Genomic DNA, 14079 nt, shown 5'->3' on the forward strand with positions numbered 1-14079 from the left:
TTGTCAGACACGATTTTGTAAGGGAGGCCATACCGACACACTATGTTCTTAACGACGAAATCTAAGGCCTTCTTGGACGTGATCGTGTTCATAGGCTCCGCCTCAACCCATTTCGTGAAATAGTCTACTGCCACAATGGCATACTTCACCCCTCCTCTCCCAGTTGGGAGGGATCCCACAAGATCGATCCCCCACTCTGCAAAGGGCCAGGGACTGTTCATCAAGGTTATCTCTGTTGGGGGGGCCCGAGGGACCTTCGCGTACCTCTGGCATTGTTCGCACCTGCGGACGTAGTCTATGCAGTCCCTTTTCATGGTGGGCCAGAAGTATCCTTGGCGCAGAATCTTCTTGGACAAACTGGGTCCGGCTGTGTGATCTCTGCAAAAGCCTTCGTGGACCTCATGCATGATGGCGCCCATCTCAGTCCCGGACACGCACCGGAGGTAAGGCATAGACAGTCCCCGGCGATAAATTTTCCCGTCCATCATGACGTATCGGTGGGCCTGGTACAGGAGCTTCCTGGCCGCGACTCGCTCGTTCGGAACCTCCCCGGTGGACAGGTAGCGGATCAGAGGCCCCATCCATGAATTTGAGTGATCGACGGCATGGACGGTCGGAGTCCCTATGCTTGGGACGGGGAGACGGTTGACGGGGACCAGCCCGGCCAACTCGGCCTCTGCGTCGGTTGCTAGCTTCACTAATGTGTCCGCAAAGACGTTCTTCTCCCGGGGTATCTGGCGGATGGAATGCGCCGCGAACGCTTGGAGCATCTCCCTCGCTTGGGTTACGTATGCCGCCATTCGCTCTCCCTTGGTCTGATACTCCCCCGAAATCTGTCTGACTACCAGCTGAGAATCGCTGTATATTTCGAGGTTCGCCGCCCCTACTTCTCGGGCCAGACGCAAGCCGGCTATGACGGCCTCATGCTCCGCCTCGTTGTTCGACGCTTTGAACTGGAAACGGAAGGCGTTTTATAGCTGATGCCCCTGCGGGGATACCAGGATGATCCCGGCGCCGGCCCCGTTCTCGTTTGATGCTCTGTCCACGAAGACTTTCCAAACGGGAGAAGTGCGGGCCGCGGGGGCACTCTCTTCTGGGGTGACCCCGGAACATTCGACGATGAAGTCGGCCAGGGCCTGTCCCTTAATGGCCACCCGGGGCACGTAAGATATATCAAATTGGCTCAGCTCCATGGCCCATTTCAGGAGTCTCCCCGACGCCTCAGGTTTCTGCAACACCTGCCGCAAGGGGTGGTTGGTTAAGACCTTTATCGTGTGGGCCTGGAAGTAAGGTCGAAGCTTCCGGGATGCCGTCAGCAGACAGAAAGTCAGTTTTTTTATTAGTGGGTATCTAGATTCGGCGTCTAGTAATCGCTTGCTCACGTAGTACACCGGGAGTTGAGTCCTCTCCTCTTCGCGCACCAACGCGGCGCTGATGGCGTGCTCGGTTACGGCCAGGTATAAGTACAAAGGCTCTCCTTCGACTGGCTTCGCCAGGATGGGGGCCTTGGCCAAGTGCTCTTTTAGCTTCTGGAAGGCTTCTTCGCACTCGGGTGACCATTCGAACCGCTGGCTTCCCCGGAGGACGTTGAAAAAAGGGACGCACTTGTCCGTGGCCTTGGAGACAAAACGGCTTAAGGCGGCCACTCGCCTCGTCAGGCTTTGAACGTCCTTGTGCTTCCGGGGAGAGGCCATGTTGATCAGGGCCTTGATCTTCTCGGGGTTGGCTTCAATTCCTCGGGAACTCACGATAAAGCCCAGGAACTTCCAGGATGCGACGCCGAAGGTGCACTTCTTAGGGTTCAGCTTCATCCCGTACTTCCGGATAACCGCGAAAGCCTCCGCCAAATCGCTCGAATGTTCCCGCGACATCTTGGATTTGACCAGCATATCGTCGATGTATACTTCTATGTTTCGCCCCAGCTGGGCCCTAAACATTCGATTGACGAGCCTCTGGTAGGTTGCTCCGACATTCTTGAGTACGAAAGGCATGACGACATAGCAGTAGATGCCCTTGTCAGTTTGGAAACTGGTGTGCTCCTGATCTGCCACGTGCATGGAGATCTGGTTGTAGCCTGAGTAGGCGTCCATGAAACTCAAGATCTCGTAACCGGACGTAGCATCCACCATTTGGTCTATCCGGGGGAGCGGGAAACAGTCCTTCGGACATGCTTTGTTGAGGTCCGTGAAGTCGATGCAGGTCCTCCACGTCCCGTTAGGCTTCGGCACCAAGACCGGGTTGGCCAGCCATACGGGGTACACGGCTTCGCGGATGAAGTTAATGGAAGACAGCTTCTCTACCTCCAGCTTGAGGGCCTCGGCCCTTTCCGTCCCCAAAGGTCTGCGCTTCTGGCGGACCGGGGTCGCGTTTGGGTCAATACTCAACGCGTGGCATATGATATTGCGGTCGATCCCAGTCATATCGGAGTGGGACCATGCTAGAAGATCCTGGTTTTCCTTGACTTGGGCGATAATGGCGGCCCGAATGTCTTCCGGCAGGCTCTTTCCCACTTGGATGACCCTGGCAGGGTCGGACTCGCTGATGCATACCTCTTCTATTTCGTCCATTGGCTCAAGGGTGCGTTCCTCTCCCAACCGTGGGTCCAGATCGTCTTCGTCTTGGATAGCTTGCTCGGGCGGGCGGAGTGCCGGCCCGACGGGCTCATCCCGGACCATACAAACGGGACGGGCAGAGATATGGTAACACTTCCGCGCGCTTTTCTGGTCTCCGCGGGCCGTCCCAATCCCTCCGTTGCTGCACGGGAACTTCATGCATAGATGGCGGATGGAGGTGATGGCCCCGAACTCGACCAGGGCGGGCCGGCCAAAGATGGCGTTGTAAGCGGTCGGGCAATCCACCACCACAAAGGTGCAGAACTTGAACGATTGCTGCAATGCGTCCCCCAGAGTAACAGGCAGTTGGACCTTTCCCATGGGGAGGAGTGCGTCTCCGTTGAAGCCGTAGATTTGGGTCGGGCATGACGCCAGATCAGCCTCCGTTAGGCCAATGGCGGCAAAGGAGGATTTGAACAACAAGTTGACAGAGCTTCCATCATCCACCAACACTCGGGACACCATCTTGTTGGCAATTTAAGCATCTATGACCAGTGGGTCGTGGTGCGGGAAATGGACGTTACGGGCGTCGTCTTCCGTGAACGTGATGGGGAGGTTCATCAGTTTGGGGTGCTGAGCAGGGGCCTGGACGAGGGCGCAAACTTCTTGGTCATGGTCCAGCTCGCTCAGATAGCGCTTTTGATCATTCTTCGAAGGGCCTCCTAGGTGGGGTCCGCCTGATATGGTCGACACGTGCCCGTCCACTCGAGGGGGCGCTGCCCCGGAAGGATAGGGCATCCCAGGACCGGGGGCCTGCGTGGCGACGGCCCCCTGAGGGGTCTGTGCCGGGAGCCCTTGCGCATACCCTCCTTGGGGTGGGTATGCACGAGTTGTTGCCGGCGCCGCAGACTGCCCGGGATTTGCTGCCATGCCCGGGACGCCTATGGGCATCCTTACCCACTGATGGAGGTGTCCCAGCTTGATGAGGTTTTCAATTTCATCTTTGAGCTGCCGACATTCGTCGGTGGTGTGGCCCACATCTTTGTGATAGGCGCACCGTTTGCTGGTGTCTCTGGGGTTCCTCCCCCCCCCCCCCCCCCTTAAACATGGGGCTAGGTTTCCGGTAATGGACCGCTCTTTCTGTAGCCAGGTAGATGTTTTCCCGGGTATCCACCAAGTTAGTGTATTCCGAGTATTGGGGCTCATAGCCCCTCTTCTCTTTTTTTGGCCGACTCCGGCCGGTTCTGGCCTTTGCCGGCCCGCTTACTCCGGGAGGGATTCACGCTTGCCTCGGTTACCCCGGTCTGCGATTGCTGGGCCACGACGGGGGCCATGCTGTGCCCCGCTGGCGCGACACCATACCCGGAGAAGGGCGTTGACTGGGCCAGGGCGTATCCCGAAGCGGCAGGACCGTACACCGTAGGCGTGTAACTAATGCCGGGCGCGACAACTGCCCCCAGGACGATGAGGGGCGATGCGTATGACTGCGCGGGGAAATGTCCCGCACCTCCTGGAATCGTCTGAGGGACTGGATGAGGAGGCGAGGGCCATCCGAAGGCCTGGATCTGGGCCTCCTCCCAATTGATGAATCCTTGGGCCCTCCTAATAAATTCTTCTAGGGTGGCGGCTTTATTGCGCTGCATGTCGTCCCAGAGCGGGGACCCGGCCCGGATTCCAGACTGTAGTGCCACCAGGCGCTGTCCGTCGTCGACCTTTGTCTTGGAGGCTTCTTCAGTGAAGCGCTGGATGTAGGCCCTCAGTGTTTCTGCGGGCATTTGCTTAATATTGTCGAGGGCACTGATTTGCATGTCCATCCTCATGGCGGCCACGAATTGCTTCCGAAAAGCCGACTGTAGCCCGGACCATGTTTGGATGGACCCCGGTTTAAGCCTTTTCCACCACTCTTCGGCGGGACCGCCCAACGTGATGGAGAAGCAGAGGCATTTGCCGTTGTCGCTGACATGAGCCACGGTCATGAGTCGGCTGTACCGGGACAGATGATCCCTAGGGTCCGTGCTTCCAGTGTAGGTGGTGAGACTTGGCATCTTGAACCCCTTGGGCAACACGGCGTCTAGGATATGCCTCGCGCACGGCTCCTTGTCCTCTTCGTCAGAGTCAGTGTCCGCGCCCTCTTGCTTGCGGACCAAGCGGTCGGTGACCTTTTTTAATGCTGCCAGTTGCTCCATGAGCTGCCTGGTCGCGCCGTCCTCCAGGGGGATTCTCTCGTTCCGCCTGTCGTTTATGTCGTTCCTGAGGTCGCCGTTTCGAGGAAGGATTTTTTTCTTGCGGGCCCGCTCTTTCCGGGCATTTAGTCCGTCACGTAAATCTACCCGGGAAGTGTCGTCCCCGGAGCTGAGAGCGTCACGATCCTCGCGGCGGGATCGTTCCCGATGGTTCTTGTTGACCGAGGCACTCGGGTGCAAAGACTTTTCCCTCCCGTTCGCCCTTGGGGCGGGCCGGGGCTGACCGTCCTGCGGCCGTACCCCCTGCGGATCGATTGGGTGGCCTCGTCCTGGGACAGGGCACACCTTCTCTTTCCTAGGTAACGGCCGTGAACGTGCCCCGGCTTTACTGACGGGGGTAGTCTTTTTCCGAGTCGTCCGTCGCTCCCTGTCCGGGACTTTCGGAGCCGTGTCGGGGGGAGGCTCTTGGAAACGGATCGGGCTGGCCCCCCTGGGGCCCCCGGTTTGCGCTTGGGGAGCGGGTTGTTGCGTTTCTGGGTGCAGGCCAACTGCGGGGTTGGCCGCCGAGCCCTGTGCGGCCATCAGTGCTTACAGGGCATGGAGAGACTCTTGCACCCGGCGGTGTGCCTCCGCCTGCTCGGCCATCCTGGCTTACTGATCCAGGATCTGCTGCCTCAGTCTAGTCACCTCCAGGTCTTGCTGATCGTCGCGAGGGACCTCGGGATCCGCGGCTTCATCATGATACTCCCCCTCGTTCTCCTCCTCATAGTACTCTTCTTCGTTTCCTACTTCGTACTCTGTCTCACCCTCGTAGTCTTGCGACTCGTCTTGGTGAGACGTCTGAGGAGGCACGTCTTCAGGCAGGTTTTGAGGGATGCGCTGAGAAGGCAGTGGGTCTCCGTTGCCCTGCTCCGGGTTGGCAGGGTCGAAGGTGGTGTTACGAGTGTTCACCATCGTAGTAAAGGCCTGACGTTGGCGCTAGCTTCCTTCAGCTCTCAATGAAAGCACCAAACTGTTAACCGAGATTTTCGGCAACTATCTTAAAGAAGGATATTTACTGATAATAATAATGAGAATGGAAGATCGACACAAGATTTTTACGTGGTTGGGGCATTAACTAGCCTTAGTCCACGAGTCTGTATATAAGTCTGTATTAGAGCTAGGATAAGCTTTTACAATGGAGTTGTTTAACTGTATTTGAGCAGAGTTTCTGCCTTCTCTCCCCTTCTACGTTGCATTACAACTTATATTTATAGGACGAGGGGGACATCAGGTTTGGGCCGGGCCTGGCCTGGATCCATTTGGGGAATGTGCACAAGGGGCCTTCCTAGTGGAGGCCCGAGCTAAAAAGATATACAGAACACCAAACCCGAACCAGCTCAGGCCCAATCAGTTGCCCTGAGATGCAAGCATTCTCCCGACAAAACGGCACTTTGGCTCTGACCACTTCGAATCACGAGGCTGATTCAGGGGACAAGACCGGTCAGAGTACTTGGCTGCGCAGTCCTGACACGCCAGCAGATAATCCCAAGGAGACCCTTTCTGCAGGTGAAAAGTGGGGGGACAAGACCCACGCGAAATGAGGCGGCTTCAGTGTCCTGGACGCCTGACCCATAGCATGGGGATGAAGCGGTCCAGGTTCGTTTACCCTTGGCCCGCTGCGTTACTTCGGGCCCGGACCATTCTGGGCCCGGGACCGGGACGCGATGGCCGCGGCGGTCCGGGGCACTCCGGACAGTGCCGGGACCGTTCAAGCTGAACATGAACCCGGAGGGACGTCCCGGACCCTTCTACACAGGCCCAGTCCGTAGTCCGCGGACTAGGCCCAAATACCGAACCGGTCCCTCTGACCGTGGGCCGGGGCGAGGGCCCAAAACCCTGACAGGAAATGGGGATAAGAGGCCCAATTATTTTTTTTCCCATAGATATGAATATGAAAGCTAAATCTATATATGGACTCCTCTCCGTGACTGACTAACTTATTACACTATGCATAAAAATTGCTCATCTTACAAGTTTTTAATTTGGTCAACGGCCGGTGGACCGTTGATCCAACTACAAAATCATGTGTCCAACTTGAGTTTTTTTTTTCATGAAATTTGATGTTTAAGGTACTACACTCAAAAATCACGAGGGCACATCAATTTTTTTCTTTGTAAAAATTGACAATTGAATCGACAAAAACTTAGTATTGTGAAAACGCGTTTGTGTATGAACCAATGCAAACTTTTAAATTGTTGAGAAAATCTTTTTGATTGGTGAAAGAGAGTTCAATGTACAAAATATTCGTTTTGTAAAGTACAAAAATGAAGAAAAAAAAATGCAAAGTCATCTTAACTATTCTTAAGCTAATTCATTAATAATGCATGGATGTTTGATAGTGAAATTTAACCTGTCAAAATTAAAGGGAGACCATAATTAATGTTGTTTATGAACAAATTTCTACAATAAGGTTGATTACCAATTTATCATGCTATAAATGTAAATCATATTAAAAACCCACTAAAATTCATGTTATTTTTTTATCAAGTTGGTTTTGGAATCGTTAGAGTTATATATATAGGAAAGTGTGAATGTACATATGCTATAAATGTATGATTCCACTTTTACATCAAATTTGAGATCACAATAATAAAAATATTTAGACATTTGAATTGAAATTGAAATTGAAAGCGATATTTAATTTACAAGAAGAAAAAAAAAATGCTTAATTTTTATGTTATCACTACTCATCTTTCTTTTTCCATTTTAGTAATCATATTAAAAGAATCAAAATGATGATGTTAATTGTTTACTACTAGATTATTATGAGCCTCAACTAATTTGTAAACAAATGTTTTTTATTGTATCAATCAAGCTGTTCTTTTCCACTTTGTTTTGACTTCTAGCTCTTGTGAAAGCAACCCACAATTACTATCAATGATCTACTTTTATACATAGGCATGTGAGTACAGCAGGACACCTGTTGATGTTTCTCAACATTATAAAAAGCCCCTCCAACGCCATTACAGAAAGTTGGGTTTTTTTTTTATTTATTTCTTAATTTATAAATTAAAAACTCCCAACCCATCAAATTTATTAGTCCCTCACTCCCTATCATTTCGTTTTACCAAGTTCATATACTAAAAAATTTTATTCATTACTACCCAAATACTTGAGCATTACATACTAGTATCTTCATCATCATTATCAATAGTCACTAGAAAATGGTACCAAAAGTTCGTGCAGGAATGGAAGTGGACATGGCTGGGAATGAGGACTCTGGAAAAAGTGTAGTAAAGGGAGAGAAAATGAAGTATTATCTAGAGAAAGTGAAAAGGCTTCCTAAATTGGTTTGGAAAACTATGTGGAGAGTTGGGAAAGAAGATCCAAGGAGAGTGATTCATGCCTTGAAAGTTGGTTTGTCACTAACACTGGTTTCGTTGTTGTATTTGATGGAGCCTTTGTTTGAAGGGATTGGACAGAATGCCATTTGGGCTGTGATGACCGTTGTTGTCGTTCTTGAGTTCACCGCGGGTATATTAATTAGTTTAGTTATTAGTCTCTTTTATTTTTTCCTTTTGATAGAAATATGATTTAGAAAAATAACCAAGTCTTTTTTCTTTATTATTTTGGTTTTAGGGGCAACTTTGTGCAAAGGACTAAACAGAGGATTAGGAACTTTGATAGCTGGATCATTGGCATTCTTGGTGGAGTACATAGCCACTGAAACCGGTCACGTTTTCCGAGCTGTTTTTATCGGAACAGCTGTTTTTGTCATTGGTAAGCTACGCAAATTATTTCTTATTTATCACCATTTTAATAAATATATTCACTTCTTGTGCAAGAAAGAAAAAAAGTAAGAAGGATTCATTTCTGCTGACTTTAATAATTGTCCAACCAGATATATAGAAAGAAAATCTCAAATTTGAGGTTGTAAATTGAATGGGGATTGAAATAGTATAATAATAAATATATATAATTTTTTTTTGTATTTTGTATTTTGTATTTTTTTTTATAAAGATGGGTATTTTAATTGGTTTTGGCAGGAGCATTATCAACTTATTTAAGATTCTTTCCCTACATAAAGAAGAACTTTGATTATGGGGTTGTAATATTCATGTTGACGTTTAATCTGATAACTGTGTCGAGTTACCGAGTCCACAATGTGTTAAAAATCGCTCATGAACGATTCTACACCATTGCAATCGGCTGTGGTATTTGCCTACTTATGAGTCTACTCGTTTTTCCAAACTGGTCCGGGGAAGACCTTCACAATAACACTGTTTTCAAGCTTGAATGCATAGCCAAATCCATTGAAGGTAATCTAATCATCATATAGTATATATATATATATATATTATTACCATTAAATTAATTAATTAATTAAGAATAAATATAATTACATTTTGTGTTAAAACATTAATATTTGTATTAAGTAATTATTCGCAGCTTGTGTGGATGAATATTTCAACGTTGATGTACTTGAAGAAGATGTTGACAAATCAGCTGAAGAAGATCTCGTATACAAAGGTTTCAAGGCTGTTTTAGACTCCAAATCTATTGATGAGACAATGGTATATGTAATTATTATTTAAATGCTTACTATACTTAATATTTTTTAATTGTAATCATTTATGAAAATAATTACATATATATATATATATATATTTGAACAGGCTTTACATGCAAGTTGGGAGCCAAGGCACTCAAGACACTGTCACAGATATCCATGGCAGCACTATGTTAAATTGGGAGGAGTTCTTCGCCAATTTGGATACACTGTCGTAGCTCTTCATGGCTGTTTGCAAACTGAAATTCAGGTAATAATTATTAATTCAACGCATACAAATTAATCATCAAATTGCAAATAATAAAAATATACAACATTATTCATATAAATATATATATATATATACTAGATAGAAGCAATGTTAAATACACGTTTGTTTAGTTTTAAAGTTATAAATATTGTTTATAATTTTAATAAAAATTGATTCATTGTTTATATATATATATATAATAGAATCAATTATAGTTCTATAATATATCAATAATTTCTACATATATGACATCTAAACGCAATGTTGACATATATATATTTACATGATTATATGACTTATATACAAAATACAATAATATGTAAAAAGAAATTAATAATAGAAATAAAATAAGAATAGAAAAAGTCACAGTGTAGATAGTAGTACACATACATAACTATTTTTAGTTTCTAATGTATATCACAATATCTTTTGGTAAATTTGATGAAGAAAAAAAACTTGGATCACTTGATAAAAAACAAACTATTATATTTTAATAAATTAATTAATTTATTTTTATTTAAGTTTATGTTTGTTATAGTTTTTGAATTTGGCAGTGACAACAAAAAATTGTATATTATATATATCTAATATAATATTAAGTTTAATTAAATTTTATTTAAGTTATATTATGTATGGTTTTATTATTTTTAAATAATTATCATTAATATCTTAAAAATATATTATTTTAATTTGTTTACTTATTTATTTATTTAAGTTTAAATCATGTTTACAATCTACTATTAAATATAAGAATATTCAGTTAAAGTTAACGGAAAAAAAATAAAAATCGTTAAAACCAAGAATTTCTGTTATCTACACACTTTTTATATAGAAGATATACACACACATATATATATATACTAGATACAAGCAACGTACAATATGCACGTTTGTTTAGTTTTATTAAATTTATACTAATGTCAAATAAATATCTAATTTTAATTAAATAATTTATTTATTTTTGTTTAAGTTTATATTTGTTCTACTTTTTGAATTTGGGAGTGACAACAAGAGATTATATATTATATGTTTAATGTAATATTAAATATTAAACGTTGATTTTAAATTTAAGTTTCTTGCTATAGTTTTTTTTTAAAAACAATTTATTGCTAATTCACAGTAGATTATATTATATGTTTAATATGATATTATTCTAATAAGTGAGTTTAAATTTAATTAAATTTTATTTAAGTTATAAAATGTATGATTTTATTATTTTTAAATAATTATTATTTTAAAATATCTCAAAAATATTATATTTTAATTTATTTAATTATTTATTATTTTTAAATAATTATTGTTGTAAAATATCTCAAAAATATCTTATTTTAATATTTTTTTTAATTATTTATTTTATTTTATTTAAGTTTAAATATTTACAAACTACCATTAAATATAAAAATATTATGTTATATATAAGCATATATTATGTTAAAGTTAACTTTAAAAAAATAAAAAAACCCTTAAAATAAAAAAATTTCCATATTTATACATTTATTATATAGAAGATATATATATATATATTCTTTAATCATACTAGTTTACATTATCTGTCTAATAATTATCACAAATCTCGGATTAATTTAAGAACTTTTTATTAATTATGAATTTAATTTTTGATTTTGTTCTCACGGGACATATAAGAGAATAAGATTCATCTTTTTTATTTTGTGTGTACGATGTATCCACTTTTTGGAACCCATGAATTTTCTTCATAATTTTTTTGACATTCTTCTATATGATAAGCTTTCAGCACTTTAATCTTAATATATTATATTTACTTCTTTTGTCTGCGCATCTAATCTGAATAATATTGTTGTCCCCTTATCATGTTAAATATATCATTTTCATATTCTTTTTTCTTTATATATATTATTACCGTAATTCTATTCCTTAATCACCACGTATATGTATACTAAACTAAAATATGTGACTCATACAACGCACTTTACTATATACTAGATACAAGCAATATGCAATATGCATATTTATTAAGTTTTATTTATAAAATTTATTAATTATTTTTATTAAATTTATATTAATATCATATAAATTTCAAATAAATATCCTATTTTAATTAAAGAATTTATTTATTTTTGTTTAGGTTTATATTTGTTCTAGTTTGTGAACTTGGGAGTGACAACAATAGATTATATATTATATGTTTAAACTAATATTAAATATTATACATGAATTTTAAATTTAAGTTTCTTGCTATTTAAAAAAAAAAAAATTTGTTGCTAATTGAAAGTAGATTATATTATATGTTTAATATAATATTATTCTAATAAATGAGCTTAAGTTTAATTAAATTTTATTTAAGTTGTAAAACATATGATTTTATTATTTTTAAATAATTATCATTGTAAAATATCTCAAAAATATCATATTTTAATTTGTTTAATTATTAATTATTAATTATTTTTAAATAATTATCATTGTAAAATATCTTAAAAATATCATATTTTAATTTTTTTAAATATTTATTTTATTTTATTTAAGTTAAGTCTTTACAAACTACCGTTAAATATAAAAATATTATTTTAAATATAAGAATATTCCGTTAAAGTTAACATTAAAAAAATAAAAAACTGTTAAAACAAAAAATTTTCGTTATCTACATACTTATTATATAGAAGTGATATGTCGGGGACAAAACCAACAACCTCGTTATCAGTTCATACTTTTAAAATTCATATAAAATAATAGTAACCTAAAGTAGTGAATTCAAATCACCCATCCAAGTTTAATTAATATTCTATTATGTCTCGCAAATATTTAAATATAATATTTAAAATTTTCAAAAAATATATAAATTATTAGTTAAAGATGAATAGAGATACTATGATTCGATCGAAGATTAGATTTACTTATATATAATATATAGCAACAACGATAAGTGCTTTTACAAACAATGATGCTTATTTTCATGATCTAGTTAGAGCATAATATTCCATATATTAATATTAATTTGATTAAAGGATGATTTTGCAATATGAATTTTTTTAGTTATTTTGTACCGTCACCTTGTTTTTTTGATAATTTTTTGTAAAAAATAATCTAAAAAACAATATCATTTTGCAACTAATTACTTTTCAATATAACATATTTCAATGTGCAATTATATTTTTGTAAATCAGTTTTTTAAAAAAGATTGTTTTGAGTGTGTATTTTGTAAATTTATAAGCATAATTAATTATCTTAGCAAAATAGCTGTAATTAATATCATAATAATTATTTATCTGTGTTTCAGACCCCAAAATCAGTACGAACTCTATTCAAAGATCCATGCATCAGAGTAGCAAAAGAAGTGTCAAAAGCTCTTAGGGAGCTAGCCACCAGCATAAAAAACCGCCGCCATTGCTCGCCGGAGATCCTCTCAGACCACCTCCACGAGGCCTTACAAGACCTGAACACGGCCATCAAATCCCAACCCCGCCTCTTCCTTGGCTCAGACAAAGGTGGCTCCGCCACAAACAACATGCTGGCCTTAGCCGCGGCGCACGCTGCCTCGGCGGGGAAGCGTACACCGCGAGAAAGCGAACAGAAACAACCGCACTTGTTCAGCCATTCACACCTGTCTAGCGTGAAGACTGACTCGTCAGCCTTGATGGAGTGGAAAAGCAAAGGAGGAGAGATCAACAACCGTAGTCAAAACAAGATGCTGAGGCCTCAGCTCAGCAAGATCGCCATAACCAGCCTGGAGTTCTCGGAAGCTCTGCCGTTTGCGGCGTTTGCTTCGTTGCTGGTTGAGACAGTGGCGAAGCTTGATATTGTTATTGAGGAAGTTGAGGAGTTGGGAAGATTGGCTTGTTTTGCTGAGTATAAGGAAGATGACAGTGTTACTGTTACCTGTGAAACTCCAAGAGTCAACGTTGTCCAAAATCAGTTGCCCTCTCATGGAGCTGACTAGGATAAATTTTATCAAAACACTTGTGTTCTAAATTTATCATGATTAAGAGTTTTTTTTTTTTTAATATTTTTAGATAGGATATTGTTTACCGAGTTTTTCGGAAACGAATAACTAACAGAATAATAAAAAGATAAGAACTGTAGAAATACTGAAATGTAACTAAACAAACAGTGTTTTTACGTGGTTCAGGCGTTAACAAGCCCTAGTCCACGAGTCGATGTTATTATACTTGGAAAAGATTACAGTAAGATGGCTGGTGCATAAGAACTTCCCACACTCACAATGTTTCTCTCGGGTTCTCTTGAAGAAGATGAAGCTAGAGAGATTTTAGTAGAGTTTTTGCTATATGATTTGTTCGTCCCTCTTCTTGTAAAATGAAGGGGTCTTTATAGCTAGGGTTTTGGATTAGGGTTTTTCTCTACGTACCTGAGTCTTAATTACACCAGCCATAAATAGGGATACAATTACTGTAGTAGCATGGCTACAAGACTCTATGTGGGTATATTTACGTGAAAGTATGGGGAACACACAAAGTCAGCCGTCTTTTCCAAGTTGTCAGCGGAACAGTAGGCGAAAAGGTACCCTTAGGCGTGCTGGGATGTGTGCGGCTTTGACCTGACGGGCGTGTC

The 14079-nt window shown here is 41.6% G+C and overlaps 1 protein-coding gene across 1 annotated transcript; it reads left to right on the forward strand.

The window, feature by feature from the left end:
* The first annotated feature begins 7789 nt into the window (after window positions 1-7789).
* LOC133823709 (aluminum-activated malate transporter 12-like) lies at window positions 7790-13682 on the forward strand. The gene is made up of 6 exons (XM_062256555.1): window positions 7790-8251; window positions 8357-8497; window positions 8764-9036; window positions 9167-9291; window positions 9394-9537; window positions 12791-13682. Exons 1-6 carry the CDS (start codon window positions 7942-7944, stop codon window positions 13448-13450), a joined length of 1653 nt encoding a protein of 550 aa, XP_062112539.1. The 5' UTR covers window positions 7790-7941; the 3' UTR covers window positions 13451-13682.
* The last annotated feature ends 397 nt before the right edge of the window (window positions 13683-14079 follow it).

The sequence above is a fragment of the Humulus lupulus genome, chromosome 3, assembly GCF_963169125.1.
Source record: "Humulus lupulus chromosome 3, drHumLupu1.1, whole genome shotgun sequence".
Taxonomy (NCBI): Eukaryota; Viridiplantae; Streptophyta; class Magnoliopsida; order Rosales; family Cannabaceae; genus Humulus; species Humulus lupulus.

Bases quoted from the DNA above. Each gene is read 5' to 3' on its own strand.
- LOC133823709 (XM_062256555.1), top strand. From the start codon at position 7,942: ATGGTACCAAAAGTTCGTGCAGGAATGGAAGTGGACATGGCTGGGAAT. The intron at 8,252-8,356 runs GTATATTAATTA...TTTTGGTTTTAG, and splicing joins CGTTCTTGAGTTCACCGCGG to GGGCAACTTTGTGCAAAGGA. The intron at 9,292-9,393 runs GTATATGTAATT...ATATTTGAACAG, and splicing joins AATCTATTGATGAGACAATG to GCTTTACATGCAAGTTGGGA.